This window comes from Giraffa tippelskirchi, chromosome 2 (assembly GCF_054371585.1).
Source record: "Giraffa tippelskirchi isolate mGirTip1 chromosome 2, T2T-mGirTip1v1.2.pri, whole genome shotgun sequence".
Classification (NCBI taxonomy): domain Eukaryota; kingdom Metazoa; phylum Chordata; class Mammalia; order Artiodactyla; family Giraffidae; genus Giraffa; species Giraffa tippelskirchi.
In genome coordinates, this window is record NC_137276.1 from 84,717,124 (window position 1) to 84,731,311 (window position 14,188).

General features: G+C 39.8%; 1 protein-coding gene across 6 annotated transcripts in view; it reads left to right on the forward strand.

Moving 5' to 3' along the window:
• Positions 1 to 2,501: 2,501 nt before the first annotated feature.
• The window catches only part of LOC145539788 (ceruloplasmin), a 56,053-nt gene continuing 44,366 nt past the window's right edge, over positions 2,502 to 14,188 (forward strand). For all 6 annotated transcript variants that reach the window (XR_014077955.1, XR_014077954.1, XM_081573914.1 and 3 more), the window contains exons 1-2: positions 2,502 to 3,003; positions 13,577 to 13,824. Coding sequence is in view for 4 of the 6 variants with exons in the window: in XM_081573914.1 (XP_081430040.1) it covers positions 2,744 to 3,003; positions 13,577 to 13,824 (508 nt within the window). In the remaining 2 variants the exon portion in view is untranslated. The remainder of the gene's footprint in view (positions 3,004 to 13,576; positions 13,825 to 14,188) is intronic.

Consider the following 14,188-nt stretch of genomic DNA (forward strand, 5'->3'; position numbering starts at 1 on the left):
CCTCTAGTCATCCCCCTCTAACACCAAAATCTCATTTAGTCTTGTCTAGTTTCCTGCTGAACTGTAATTCCTTTTCTGTGCTAATCCTTCTAGGATATAACAAATGCCATGCAATAGCTAAAATAGTTTGCTCACTTTCTTTTTTATCCACTTTCCCTTTTCCACCACTTCAGTTAATATATCTAGGAAGCCCTTTGACATTTTCCAGGTGTCCTGAACTCACACAGTAACCCAAAGGGTCCCATAAACATAGCTAGGTCACCCCACACAGAAGAGATGGCCAGCCTAGGTTTACCCCACCACACCTGGCTTTCCCCTAGCATGGCCCATTCCTGTCTCATTTTCAGTCTCCTGGCTGGCTCACCAATTGTTGGGGCATGGAGGGGACAAAAAGTGCCCAAGAACTGAGAAGGTATCTGAGGAAGAAAATGAGGCAGGCAGCTCCACATAATCAGTGGATTCGTTTATTATAAGGTAACTTACTCAGAGGGTAGGATGGAGGACAAAGATAGAGAGATCCAGAAGAATTCACAGCTGCTTTCTGCACCATCCAGGGACTATTGGGACAATTTTACAATTAACCTAGGGCATCTGGGTAGGTGCTTGGAGACAGAAGGCACAGTCCTAAGTCAAGATTTATGAAAGTGTAACTAGTCTCATGGATACTGGGAATACATCATGAAGGTCTTCATCACTGTTTGGAAGCTAACAGAGCATAGATGCCACCTGGACCTAATAATCATTAAACAACACCTATTAACCACAAAGCCTGTGATGACAGATAAGTGATTTCCCACATGGTACAGTCCTGAATAGGGTCAGTGGAAGGATAACAGGAATGGTACAGTTCCCAAAGGGCATCATTTACACCATCAGCCATACACTGACTCACACAGGGGCTTCATGCCAATTAAAAAGCACCCTCTCTAGGAGAATGAACTGCTAAAAGAAGTTCCCTCTGTGTGGACCATTTGGAAAAAAGGAGCATTTCTGGGCACCAAGTTTTAGAAAGAACAGCATCTTGTAAGACACAGGGTTTGGCCAGTGGAGTCTGGGCAAGATGTTAGCACCATTCAGGTCCCCTCAGTGGGCATGAGGGCGCAATCGTTTAAGGTGGCTCTAGAAGGAGGTCTTGGGACATTCTGGGCATGGTGACTCAATTTTCTGTATCAGGATAATTAGGTAAGATTATTGCTAGGAACATTATTGCTAGGTGAAAGGAACATCTACACTCCGTGACCTAACATGGATCATTTCAAGTAATATGAACAACAGCCCTCTGAGACTGATTTAAAGATGAGGAAACTGAGGCTGGGGTCAAGTATGTATCTTGCCTGGGATCACATGGTATCATCAGACATTTATCTTCATACTACTATTTTCCTCGGCATTTATTAGCTTCATTCATTGCTGCTCATATGTACTAGATATTTCACCCTTCATTTGTATATTGTTGGTCTCTCCCCAGTAGAATGTAAGTTGACAAGGATAGGGATTCGTGTCTGTTTTATTCCCTGCTGTATCCCCACAGTGCTTAGAACAGTGTATGGCACACAGGGGGTTCATTCAGTAATACTTATTAAATGAGGGAATTGTTCAAACATTGGGGTGCTTTCTCCTGTACCAACTATTTCTATAAACCCCATTCAGTAAATACTTATGTAATGTATTGAAGTAGTCTAGAGAAAAAGCTCACATCAACAAAAAATGTGCACTGTCATCAGGATTTTCTTCACCTAAAAAATAAAAAGTCTTTTATGCCAAAATTCATGTCCACATCAAAGAGAGAAATTCCAGGTTAATAAACTAGGTCTCGGGCTTCCCTGCTGGCTCAGTGGTAAAGAATCCACCTGCCAATGCAGGAGGCATGGGCTCCATCTCTGGTCTGGGAAGATCCCACATACTGTGGAGCAACTAAGTCCATGTGCCATAACTACTGAACTTAAGTTCTAGAGCCTGGGAGCCGCAACTACTGAAGCCCACCCTCCCTAGAGCCTATGCTCCTCAAGGAGAAAAGCCACTGCAGTGAGAGGCCCACGCACCACAACTAGAGTAGCCCCTGCTCACTGCAACTAGAGAAAAGCCCATGCAGCAACGAAGACCAGCACAGCCAAAAATGTATAAACAAAATAAACTAGGGCTCTGTCCATTTACTAAGGCCAACTTTTGCCTTTCAAGACAGGTTTATTTGTTTCTGATTTCTTCAGTAACTAAAACAGTGTCTTCAACTCCCATTATCCTCTGCTAGTTATTTTTATATAGTGATACACAATAATCTGATTAACTATGCAGATACGTTTGGAGCTTACAAAATAAAACTTTCAAAATAAATTCTTATTTGGGGGTACTTAAATTTGGCACGTTAAATATCATGTTTTGTATCTTGAATAGGTAACCAGGTTATCGTTACACTTTTCCAAAGTAAAGAGCCACTTATTTTGATTCATTTTGCATAATTTTCATCCCGATTTATAAAAAGTTCACTGTGTGCAGGGCATTGTACTGCAGCATATTGTTGGAAGAACAAAGGGAACATTTAGACATGATCTCTGCCTTCCTGGAATTTACACAATGAATGGTAGAAGCGCAGACTTATGCACACTCCAGTGCCTCCAACAATAACTGTTGACTTTTTATTTGTAATCAGAGAATCCAGGCAGTGGAAAACTAGGTTTTTCCTGGGTTTACGAGAACTGAACCAAAGTGGAAAATGTTATTTGCTTTAACGAAATAATTTCGTCTTATGCAACTTAACATTCTGTCAATCAAGCAAATAAAGAAAGCCTTGTTTATAAAGTTGCCTGCTTCTGATCTCATTCCATTGCTTCTCGGGCTCCAAGAGGGAAAAAAAAAAAAAATGAAGATTTTCTTGCTCAGTATTTTTCTAATTTTATGTGGTACCTCAGCCTGGGCGAAAGATAAGCATTATTACATTGGAATTATTGAAACAGCTTGGAACTATGCCTCTGACCATGAGGAAAAGAAACTTGTTTCGGTTGACACGTAAGTAATTGTTTTTTCTTTTTTGCAGACCAAACTGAAATTATCAATTAAAAAATAAAGCCAGTAAGATGAAATATTCCTTTAATTTGTTATACACAAAAACTGAAAAATATGGACTTGAAACTCTGGACACTAATAAACCTCTAATTCCTGGGATTTTGTTTGTTTTGGGGGATGCTGCCTTACTCCTTCCCACTTGGTCCTGAGGAACTGGGTGGGTTTCTTTTTACCCCTTCTGGTTGTTACATCTCCCATCAGGGTTCAGTCTCTTTGTCTGTTTATGCAGAAATTCTTTCATCCAAAGAATGACTGCATAAAATTTTCTGTTTACTATGCCATTTCTGATTACTAGTGGTAAAAATTAAAGGCTTTTTTAATCCTCCAAAAACCATTTATTTTATATATCAAATACAATCTTAATATGGCTCCGCCTAATACCTGTTGGATGACTCTAGACAGATAATTACATTCATCTTTCTCAGACTCAGCATCCTAATCTGTTGAAGACAATAAGAATACTTCATAGGGCTGTTTAAAGAGTGGGTACATGGAAAGCTCTTCTTACAGTGCTCGGCACATCATTCATGTGCAAAAAAACTCTATGTAACTTAAAGGTTTTCTTTAAGGTTTTCTTTCTTAAAGGTTTTCTTTGTTTAAGGTTTTCTTTGTTTCAGTTGAAAAGTCCCTTATTTTAAGCAATGTTCATCATGCAAAAAAGCAAGTTCTCCTTGAAGATTTTTGTAACGGAAGATTATCTATATGAAGGTCATCGCTTTTAATAATGTCAATTAAACATTTAACACCAAATTAAAATTTGTTACTCAAACCCATATTCATTACATTTAAAGATGTATTTTAATGGTGAAAGTGTATTTTAATGGTGATAAATGTATTAATACTGATACTTAAAAATGCATGTTAATGGTGACAAATGAGCCCAATGACCATTTGCTGCTGACATTGTATCTTTAAAAAATAGCTTAAAAAGTATGCCAAATTTCATAATGTTGACTCTGTTGATGGGTATACATTATTCTCATTAATTTTATGTATGTTTAAAGTTTCTCAAAGTAAAAAAAATAAATAAATGCATAGATGATAATACCTAATTGTTAAGTTATTAATTTAGTAATAATCAGTGAGGAAAGTTTCTGACCTAAAAAGAACTGTTTGTAAATAAAACTAGTATATTTTGCAATTATATTTTTAAAATATTCATTTATTTGACTTTCCTAGGTCTTAGTTGCAGCATGTGGGATCTAGTTCCCTAACCAGGGATTGAACCTGGGCCCCCTGCATTGGGAGCACAGAGTCTTAACCACTGGCCCATCAGGAAGGTCCCTGCAATTATTTTTTTAAGCTTAGTTTTGAGCTAGTGTTCTCTTCTTTTGAAGATGGCATATTCTTAGGCTTCACAAGAACCATTATTTTGTATGACTTCAGCATTTTCCCTAACTAAACATAATAGAAATTATACACGTTTTTTATAGGAAAACTAGATACATATTTTGAGAAGGTCAAACACATTAGGAAAAAAAATACTGTCATACTGTCCTACTCCATGCCCTCACCCATCCTGCTGCCATTATTCATGGTCAAAAGTCCAATCAGTTTTATTGCGCATCAACCAAGTGCTACACATTGCCCTGACCATACCTTAACAAAGTCTCTAATTCTAGACATTTAGAAGAGAAAAGGGCTTTGGTAAAAATTTTTTTGCAGGGAGGGAAGAGAACTTTTTTAGTTTTAAATAGCCTAGTATCCTGTGTGTGCTGGGGAGGTTATACAACATTGGCTCCATCATCTCCTTTTGCTTCAACAACAGCCTACAGTTGTGCAAACTCTAGATGGCATTGCTCACTCTCTTTGTGACATCTTTTAATATATCTGAACAGCAAATATTGACTAGACCTTCAGCAATTTTGCCAATACTATGCCAACGTTTTCGTATACATAAGTTTAGGTGGCAACTTTCTGCTGCTTCTTTGCATCAGATTTGCAGAATGTCCAGCTGCTAATACATTCAGCCTTCTATAACAAAATACACCAGACAAGATAGCTTAGCAATAACAGAAATCCCTTTCTCACAGCTCAAGAGGCTGGGAAGTTCAAGGTGCCAACATGGTCATGTTCTAGTAAGATCTCTCTTTCGGGTTCATAGCCTTTTCACTTGGTGGAAGGGACTAAGAGTGTCCTCAGAGCCTCTTCTACAGAAGTGCCTTATAAGAAGGTACTTACTTCATTCATGAGAGCCCCACCCTCGTGACCTAAGCACCTCCCAAAGGCCTCATCTCCTAATACCCACATTAGGGATTAGGATTTCAACATATAGTGGGGGGTAAGACATAACTATGCCAAAGGATGATGTGATATAACCAGATATGATTATTGACACTCATCGTGTGAAGGCTAAAAAGGAGTGCAGATAAATAGGCTGAGAAACAGGTTGAAAGAGGTCAAGATGGTTGTTTGGCAGAGAATTAGGTTTAAGCTGCTGTTGACCTTGAAGATCTGGAACAAGGAAGAGGAAAGTATGTATGGAGATGGCAGAAACTCCATCTGCTAAATTCACTGGTGATCACTAGTACCTATAATTTGGAAACACTAAGATATTTTTGAATAAATGAAAATGAATGAATAAAAGGTATGTAGGAATCTAAACAAAATTATAGGCTGTGTTGTCAAAGTTTCCCCTTGCTTCTAGTGTGGAGAGATTTACACTGTAGAATAAATCAGAAGATAGAATGAAATAAGAAAAGTCAGTTTATGGAGCTATGCATCAGTTAGTGGAACAGGAAACTTTGAAAGATAGAAAGGAGAAAATGTGTGGATTCTTTTAACTAGGAAAATAAGAGTTCACTTCTTTTTATTCTATCAGAAGTACTTATTTCTAGTGGGGCAAATTCAGTTCAGTTGCTCAGTCATGTCTGACTCTTTGCAACCCCATGGACTGCAACATGCTAGGCTTCCCTATCCATCACCAACTCCCGGAGTTTACTCAAACTCATATCCATCAAGTCCGTGATGCCATACAACCATCTCATCCTCTGTCGTCCCCTTCTCCTCCTGCCTTCAATCTTTCCGAGCATCAGGGTCTTTTCAAATGAGTCAGCTCTTTGCATCAGGTGGCCAAAGTATTGGAGTTTCAGCTTCAGCAGCAGTCCTTCCAAGCATATTCAGGACTGATTTCCTTTAGGATGGACTGGTTGGATCTCCTTGCAGTCCAAGGGACTCTCAAGAGTCTTCTCCATCACCACAGTTCAAAAGCATCAATTCTTTGGCACTCAGCTTTCTTTACAGTCCAACTCTCACATCCATACATAACTACTGGAAAAACCATAGCTTTGACTAGATGGACCTTTGTTGGCAAAGTAATGTCTCTGCTTTTTAATATGCTGTCTAGGTTGTTCATAGCTTTTCTATGGGATAAGGTAGAAAGTAATTTCCTTATGTTTATCAGTGCCTTATCTGTCACTTTGACACACTAATAAACTGTTAAAGATCTGTGAAATATATTTTCTGCTCCTAAGTTGAAGTGAAAGTTAAAGTGTTAATTGCTTTAGTAGTGCCCGACTCTTCGTGACCCCATGGACTATTATAGCCCACCAGCCTCCTCTGTCCATGGGATAAGTTATTTGTATTTAAGGGCTTCCCTTGTGGCTAAGACAGTAAAGAATCCACCTGCAATGAGGGAGACCTGGGTTCAATTTCTGGGTTGGGGAGATTCCCTGGAAGAGGGCATGGCAACCCACTCCAATATTCTTGCCTGCAGAATTCCCATGGACAGAGGAGCCTAGCAGGCTACGGTCCATGGGGTCACAAAGAGCCAGACATGACTGAGCAACTAAGCACAAGAATAAAAAGGGCTTCCCTGCTGGCTCAATTGGTAAAGAATCTGCTTACAATTCAGGAGACTGTCTGCAGTGCAGGATACCCAGGTTCGATTTCTGGGTCAGAAAGATCCCCTGAAGAAGGAAATGGCAACCCACTCCAGTATTCTTGCCTGGGAAATCTCATGGTCACAGGAGCCTGGTGGGCTACGATCCATGGGGTCGCAAGATGACGCACAGCTCAGCGACTAAACTACCACCACCACCAAGAATAAAAGACATACATATAAAAACAATTAGCAAATGCAATACTGTGATCTGGGCCCATGGTAGACATTAATTAAACGTGTATTGATTTTGTTGGCTACATAATGGCAATAAGTAACAATAGTTCAGTTTTCTTTAGGTTACTTCTTTCTCCTGGTGACCTATAGGAAGCTAGAAGTAAGTGAAAAATTTCTTAAACAGAAGAATTATCACAAAACTCTTTTACACTAACTTCATAGGCTCTTACTCAGGCTTGGTGATTTTTAATACTGTTCTTACAAACATTGTTAAACCTAGCTTTCCAGCCCATTGTAGGTTTGAGAAATAAATCAGAAATACTATAGTGAAGATGTCATCATAAGCAGACTCAATGACCAAGAAAAAAATGAAAGCCCAAATTTTGACCAAATAGAGAACAAACTAACAACATTGCACTCTATGATATAATCATAAGTATTACAATATTGGGTGATCAGGGTACCATAACCATTCAGTAAATGTTTATATTTACTATTATTATCATAACAGAAGTTGAATTTTTCCCAGTACGTGCTGTTTAAAAAAATAAGGAAGCAAACAAAACATTTTTAAAGAAAAAAACTTACACAAAGGCATTCATTTTACCCCTTCCAAAATGGTCTTAAATTTTTAAATGATTCTTAAAGAGGTAAAATTATGAGCTGAAGTTATCTGGAAGTCACTTATAATGACTTATACTCTGAGGCTGCCAAATAAAAAGTAGTAAGCAAAATCTGGCGTGGTATAAACATTTCACATAAGACAGTCCATGTGCAGAAGCTAATGAAGTAACTACACCATTTCACACTTTTCAAGCTACAATTTATTATCACAGTGGCTATTTTTCCCCAAGAACATATCCAAAAGAGGGCTAACACCTAGATAGAATTTTCATGCTGTGCTAGTGAGGCCAGGCTATTAGAACCTATAGCTCACTCAAGTGTGTGCTATATAAACCCAGGTTGAGTCTTTGCCTGCTACTGCTAAGTTGCCTCAGTCGTGTCCGACTCTGTGCGACCCCATAGACGGCAGCTCCCCAGGCTCCGCAGTCCCTAGGATTCTCCAGGCAAGAACACTGGAGTGGGTTGCCATTTCCTTCTCCAATGCATGAAAGTGAAAAGTGAAAGTGAAGTCGCTCAGTCGTGTCCGACTCTTAGCGACCCCATGGACTGCAGCCCACCAGGCTCCTCCATCCATGGGATTTTCCAGGCAAGAGTACTGGAGTGGGGTGCCATTGCCTTCTCCGAGTCTTTGCCTACCAGTTACTTTTTGACTTTTCTTTGTGATTCCTGTGTGTAGTAGGCAGAGTTTTTTTCATTGCTTCCAAAGATATCCTAACCTAAAATTCCAGAACCAGTGAATATGATGATATATCACTCCCAAGATTTATGTTATATTCAATGACACAGTTGACTTTAAACTAGAGACATGACCTGGGTGGGCCTGGTCTAAAGCAGAGAATTCTCTAGTGGAAGAGGAGGAAGTCAGAGAGATTCAAAGAGGTTTGAGGGGGATTCAACAAACTGTTGCTGACTTGGAGATGGAAGAAGTCACTTTGGAAGGAACACAAGTGGCGTTAAAGAACTGGGAGAAGTCTTCAGCTGTGAGCTAGCAAAGAAGCAGGAATTTCAGTCCTATAACTACAATGAACTGAATTCTGCCAATAACCTGAGTGAGCTTGGCAGTGGACTTATCCACAGAGCCTCCAGACAAGTACTCGGCCAAGCCAACACCTTGATGTCAGCTGTGATAACCTGAGCAGAGAATCCAGTCATGCCGTGCCAGATTGCTGATCCATGGAACCGTGAAATTAATAAATAGGTGCTGTTTTAAGCTGCTTTGTGATCATTTGTTATGCAGCAATAGAAAACTAATATACTATGTCTCAATTAATGAAGCCAAGAATCCAGAGACTTTTCACATATATTACCCACACTTTAGTAACCATGTCTAAACATAAACCAAGACTTCCTTGAGTGCATTCTGAATTTATGGGAGGGAGCAGCATTATTATTGTTTTACTCAGTTCAGTTCAGTCGCTCAGTCGTGTCCGACTCTGCAACCCCATGAATCGCAGCACGCCAGTCCTCTCTGTCCATCACCAACTCCCAGAGTTTACCCAAACCCACGTCCATCAAGTCGGTGATGCCATCCAACCATCTCATCCTCTATCGTCCCCTTCTCCTCCTGTACCCAATCCTTCCCAGCATTAGGGTCTTTTCCAATGAGTCAACTCTTCGCATGAGGTGGCCAAAGTATTGGAGTTTCAGCTTCAACATCATTCCTTCCAATGAACACCCAGGACTGATCTCCTTTAGGATGGACTGGTTGGATCATCTTGCAGTCCAAGGGACTCTCAAGAGTCCTCTCCAACACCACAGTTCAAAAGCATCAATTCTGTGGCGCTCAGCTTTCTTCACCGTCCAACTCTCACATCCATACATGATCACTGGAAAAACCATAGCCTTGACTAGACGGACCTTTGTTGGCAAAGTAATGTCTCTGCTTTTAAATATTCTATCTAGGTTGGCCATAACCTTCCTTCTAAGGAGTAAGCACCTTTTAATTTCATGGCTGCGATCACCATCAGCAGTGATTTTGGAGCCCAAAAAAATAAAGTCTGACACTGTTTCCCCATCTTTCTGCCATGAAGTGATGGGACCAGATGCCATGATCTTAGTTTTCTGAACGTTGAGCTTTAAGCCAACTTTTTCACTCTCCTCTTTCACTTTCGTCAAGAGGCTCTTTAGTTCTTCTTCACTTTCTGCCATAAGGGTGGTGTCATCTGCATATCTGAGGTTATTGATATTTCTCCCGGTAATCTTGATTCCAGCTTGTGTACCCTACCATTAAAAACTCACTTCTGGGTCTGAACCTACCAGAAATCAGGGGAATTGCTATAGGATTATAGTGCTTCCCTGGTGGCTCAGATGGTAAAGAATTTGCCTGCAATATAGGAGACCCAAGTTCAGTCCCCTGGAGAAGGAAATGGCTATCCATGCCAGTATTCTTTTCCTGGGAAATCCCATGGTCAGAGGATCCTGGAGGGCTATAGTCCATGGGGTCACAAAGAGTCAGACATGAATGAGCGACTAACACTTTCACTTTCACTATAGAATTATAAGAACTGGGGAAGCTAAAAAAGAAGGATGTGATTACTGAGAGGGGGACATATCTATTGAAATGAAGTAAGACACCATATCACAATTGCCAACAGAAAGAACAATTAATGTGAATCATTTGTTCGGGTCAAAGAACAACCATAATAGATCCCTTTGACTGGCTATCTGACTGGCAAACTTCCTGCAAGCTTCCCGTAACTGACCCTTTGTCCCCAAAGTTGTGCTCTTGATGTTAAATAGACATTTCCTAATGACCCTTTGATGTGTCTTTGGAGACAGATCATAAACAAATAGACCTCCCCCGAGGTATCGCATTATGTGAAATATTTACCAATTTGCTTAAGACTTAATTTTGTTTCAGAAAAAAAGACATGATGGCAAACATATTTTGCACATAGCTATGTGCATACAAGAAATTCCAAAAGTTAAAATTCCTGAATTGATTATAAGTTCAGATCAGTTATTTTTAAAGTATTTTTCACCACCACCACCCCCACCTCCAAAAAAATCTTTGTATACACAAAACGAATCCCAAAGCTTAGACAATACTCCTCCTATTTTAGGAAACAATGAATACAGGAGAATTTCAGTGCAATGAAAGCATTTTGACAAAGTCTGCTGCAGTTTATTGAGATGAAATGTGACATATTCTTTAATGCTTTAGAGGCACATTCAGGAAATATAAATACACATTGTATCTAAAGGAAGCCTCAAGAATTTGAAGGCTATTTTTAAACTTTGGCTTTATTTAAAATGTGGATTGGGCTTCCCTGGTGGCTCAGTGGTAAAGAATCCACCTGCCAATGCTGGAGATGCAGGTTCTATCCCTGGGTCAGGAAGAACCCCTGAAGAAGGAAACGGCAACCCACTCCAGTATTCTTGCCTGGAGAATCCCACAGACAGAGAAGCTTGGCAGGCTACAGTCTGTGGGATCGCAAAAGAGTTGGACATGACTTAGTAAATAAAACAGCAAGATGTGGATCAACAGGGCATGGTGGAACACAGATTAGAATCTCTATTTAAATATCATTGAAGGTGAAATCTCTTAGATTCATAGACACTGGTGAAAATTTTCCCCTAGGCTTAGGCAGGTCTGTGTGAGACTAAGTGGCCCAGGTTCTGATGTGACCCAAGAGGAATTCCATCTTTGAGCTATAAGCTTTCCAGCTGCCATTGTGTGTCTGACTGAACTGCCCTCTTCCTGACCTCCTCTCAGCAAAGTGGACTGGATGAATCTATCTTTAATCTCAGTGGCCTTCAGTGCTTTGGAATTTTGCTGTTGTTACAACACCTATTCATTAAGATTACTCCTGTCTGCACTAATGTGGCAATTTAGGGGAAAGAAGTCACATCCCTTCTCATTGTTTTTTCATGTATTTTAATGTGCTCAAAGTCTCTCAGAGTTTTGCTTGATTTTTTTTTTTTTTTTGGTTTGTTTTAACAAAATGGAAATTGCAACAATTAGAAAATGAAAACAAATATGACGAATAACGGCTTAAGCATGGATTTGCCGTATTGGTTATAAAAGATGCCACTTTATTTTTCTAACTTCCAGTTTGCCCTTCTCCCACCACGATAGGGGAAAGGGACTCCCATCTCACTCATTTTTCAGTGAACAAGTTCAGAATCCCAGGGCTTAAACAATCCAGGATGACAACTATAAGGTGCTCATTGTAGAAGCTCTCTGGTCAATCCAGAGCACGGGGCTCTGCTATTTTCAATATCTGTTCCTGCTGCCCAAATGCAGCCCAGAGACCCTTCTCACTGGTCCCCTCACTCAAGCTCAATCTGGTACCTCCATGCCACCATGCCAGGAGAGATTTGGCCATGACCAGAACCTGATACCTTTGTGTCTCAGGGCATCCAGGAATCCCACTGCCTCTGGGATTGGGCAGCTTTCTCCCCCTGCACCTGGAGCCTCCTCTTCTCAGGTTGCCCATGAGCACAGAGAAGGATCAGAACACAGAGGGGTTATTTGTTAGTAAATGCAGATGCCTGAACTCCACCCCAGCAGCATAGAAGCAGAATCAATGGGGCTGGAGCCTAGGAACTTGCATTTATCAAGGTCCTCAGTAGATGCCTACGCATGTGAAAATTTAAGAAACATTAGGCCAGAGCCTTAGATTTAAAAAATAAAAACAGGCCTTTAAACTCTGCAACAGACAAAGATCAGAGCTCCCACACAAGCTCTGCTCTCATCTTAAAAAAAAAATAAAAAGGAAAAATATCCCTCACTCTTTCCGATGAGCTTACCACTGAGAAAACAAGCCTAAATTTGTTCCTTAGTCAGGTTATACAGCCTCACAAGGGTTGAGTGGAAAATAGCAAGGCACCAAAAGTCACTGAGATCAAAGCAGGCAACACACACACACACACACACACAAACATAAACCCTAGATCATCAGCCATAACGTTAGCAATTTTTATTCTGGTGGAGGAGACCTCAAGTGTGGAGGGGCTGCCAAAGTCCAGGTTTTAAGTGGATTCTCCTGAACGGCTAGAAGCCATTGCCCACAGATAGATCTCACTGACCTATCCCGGCTTCCGTTAAAGACAATAACTTAAGAATTAGTTCAAAAGTTTGAATATCAAGCTCAATTTCTTTCTTTTCCTTTCTTTTCTTCTCTTTTTTTTTTTTTTTTCCTGGCTACTATTCACTTTGCTAATATTTTCAGGAAAGTTTTAAGCAACTATTAACCAGCCACTAACCAGAATATAAACTTTCAATGTTCAAGTACTTGTGCTAGCAAGGGATTAAAAAAACCACAGGGGTAATTTGAAATCAAAAGTAATTAAAAAACCCATATACATTACATGCATCAATTCCAGCTTTGATTTAGTTTTGCTAAAAGAAATTAAAACAATAGCATTACCTTAGCATTATTAGTTTTGCCTTAGGAAAAAAAAATACATACACACAATTTGACATCTCACACATCCAGATTGATCGCTTGTAAACTCAAGTTTTCTTCATGACTGAAAGAGGTACACAAGAAGTGAGAAATGTCTTAGCTTTATTTTACATTTCACTTAAATTTTATATTCTATGCCATAAGGTCTCTGTGCTTTAACATTAAAATCTTGTACGAAGTACTCTGGTAAGATGTATATTTTTGTGGAGTATTCACACATGGTTGTCTGCCATATAGCTAATGCAGGACACCTTGCATTATTAAAATAACGTGGCTAAATGCCAGCTCTCCTCTTAATGTTTTGGAGGCATCCTTACAACAACAGCAAGCATTTAATATGATATGGTCATTCATTTCTCTTTCATTATAATGTTATCCCTGGAAATGATGGCTTCTAATGAGGTTGTCTTCTTTTCCTTTGCAGGGAACATTCCAATATCTATCTTCAAAATGGCCCCAATAGAATTGGAAGCGTTTACAAGAAGGCTGTGTATCTTCAGTACACAGATGAAAACTTCAGGACTGTTATAGAAAAACCTGTCTGGTTAGGGTTTTTAGGCCCTATTATCAAAGCTGAAACTGGAGATAAAGTTTATGTACATCTGAAAAACTTTGCCTCTAGGCCTTATACATTTCATGCACATGGAATGACTTACTATAAGGAGCATGAAGGTAAGTTCAACTCAAAATTTTGCTGGAATTCTCTTCCTTTTCAGTAGGGGCATTTTTTAACTTCCAAGATTAAGGACTTTCCTCCTGGATAAGACCTGTAACAATGTTCTTTAGCTCTGCACTATTTTATGAACAAGTGTTTTGGTTCATCCTAATAATGCTGCGCTTTCTTGGTTGTGCTTGCCTGTGTGGAGTGCGAATGTGATAGGATTTCTGGGTGAACTCACATAGTGAGAGTCACAGAGAGCTGGACTTCCTTCCCATTGCCCTACACTTTTCCAGATAAATAGTCAAACTAAGAGAATTAGACAACGTGCATTAAAGCCTGGAAAAGACAAAAATCCTGAAGGAAGAAACAGGACTC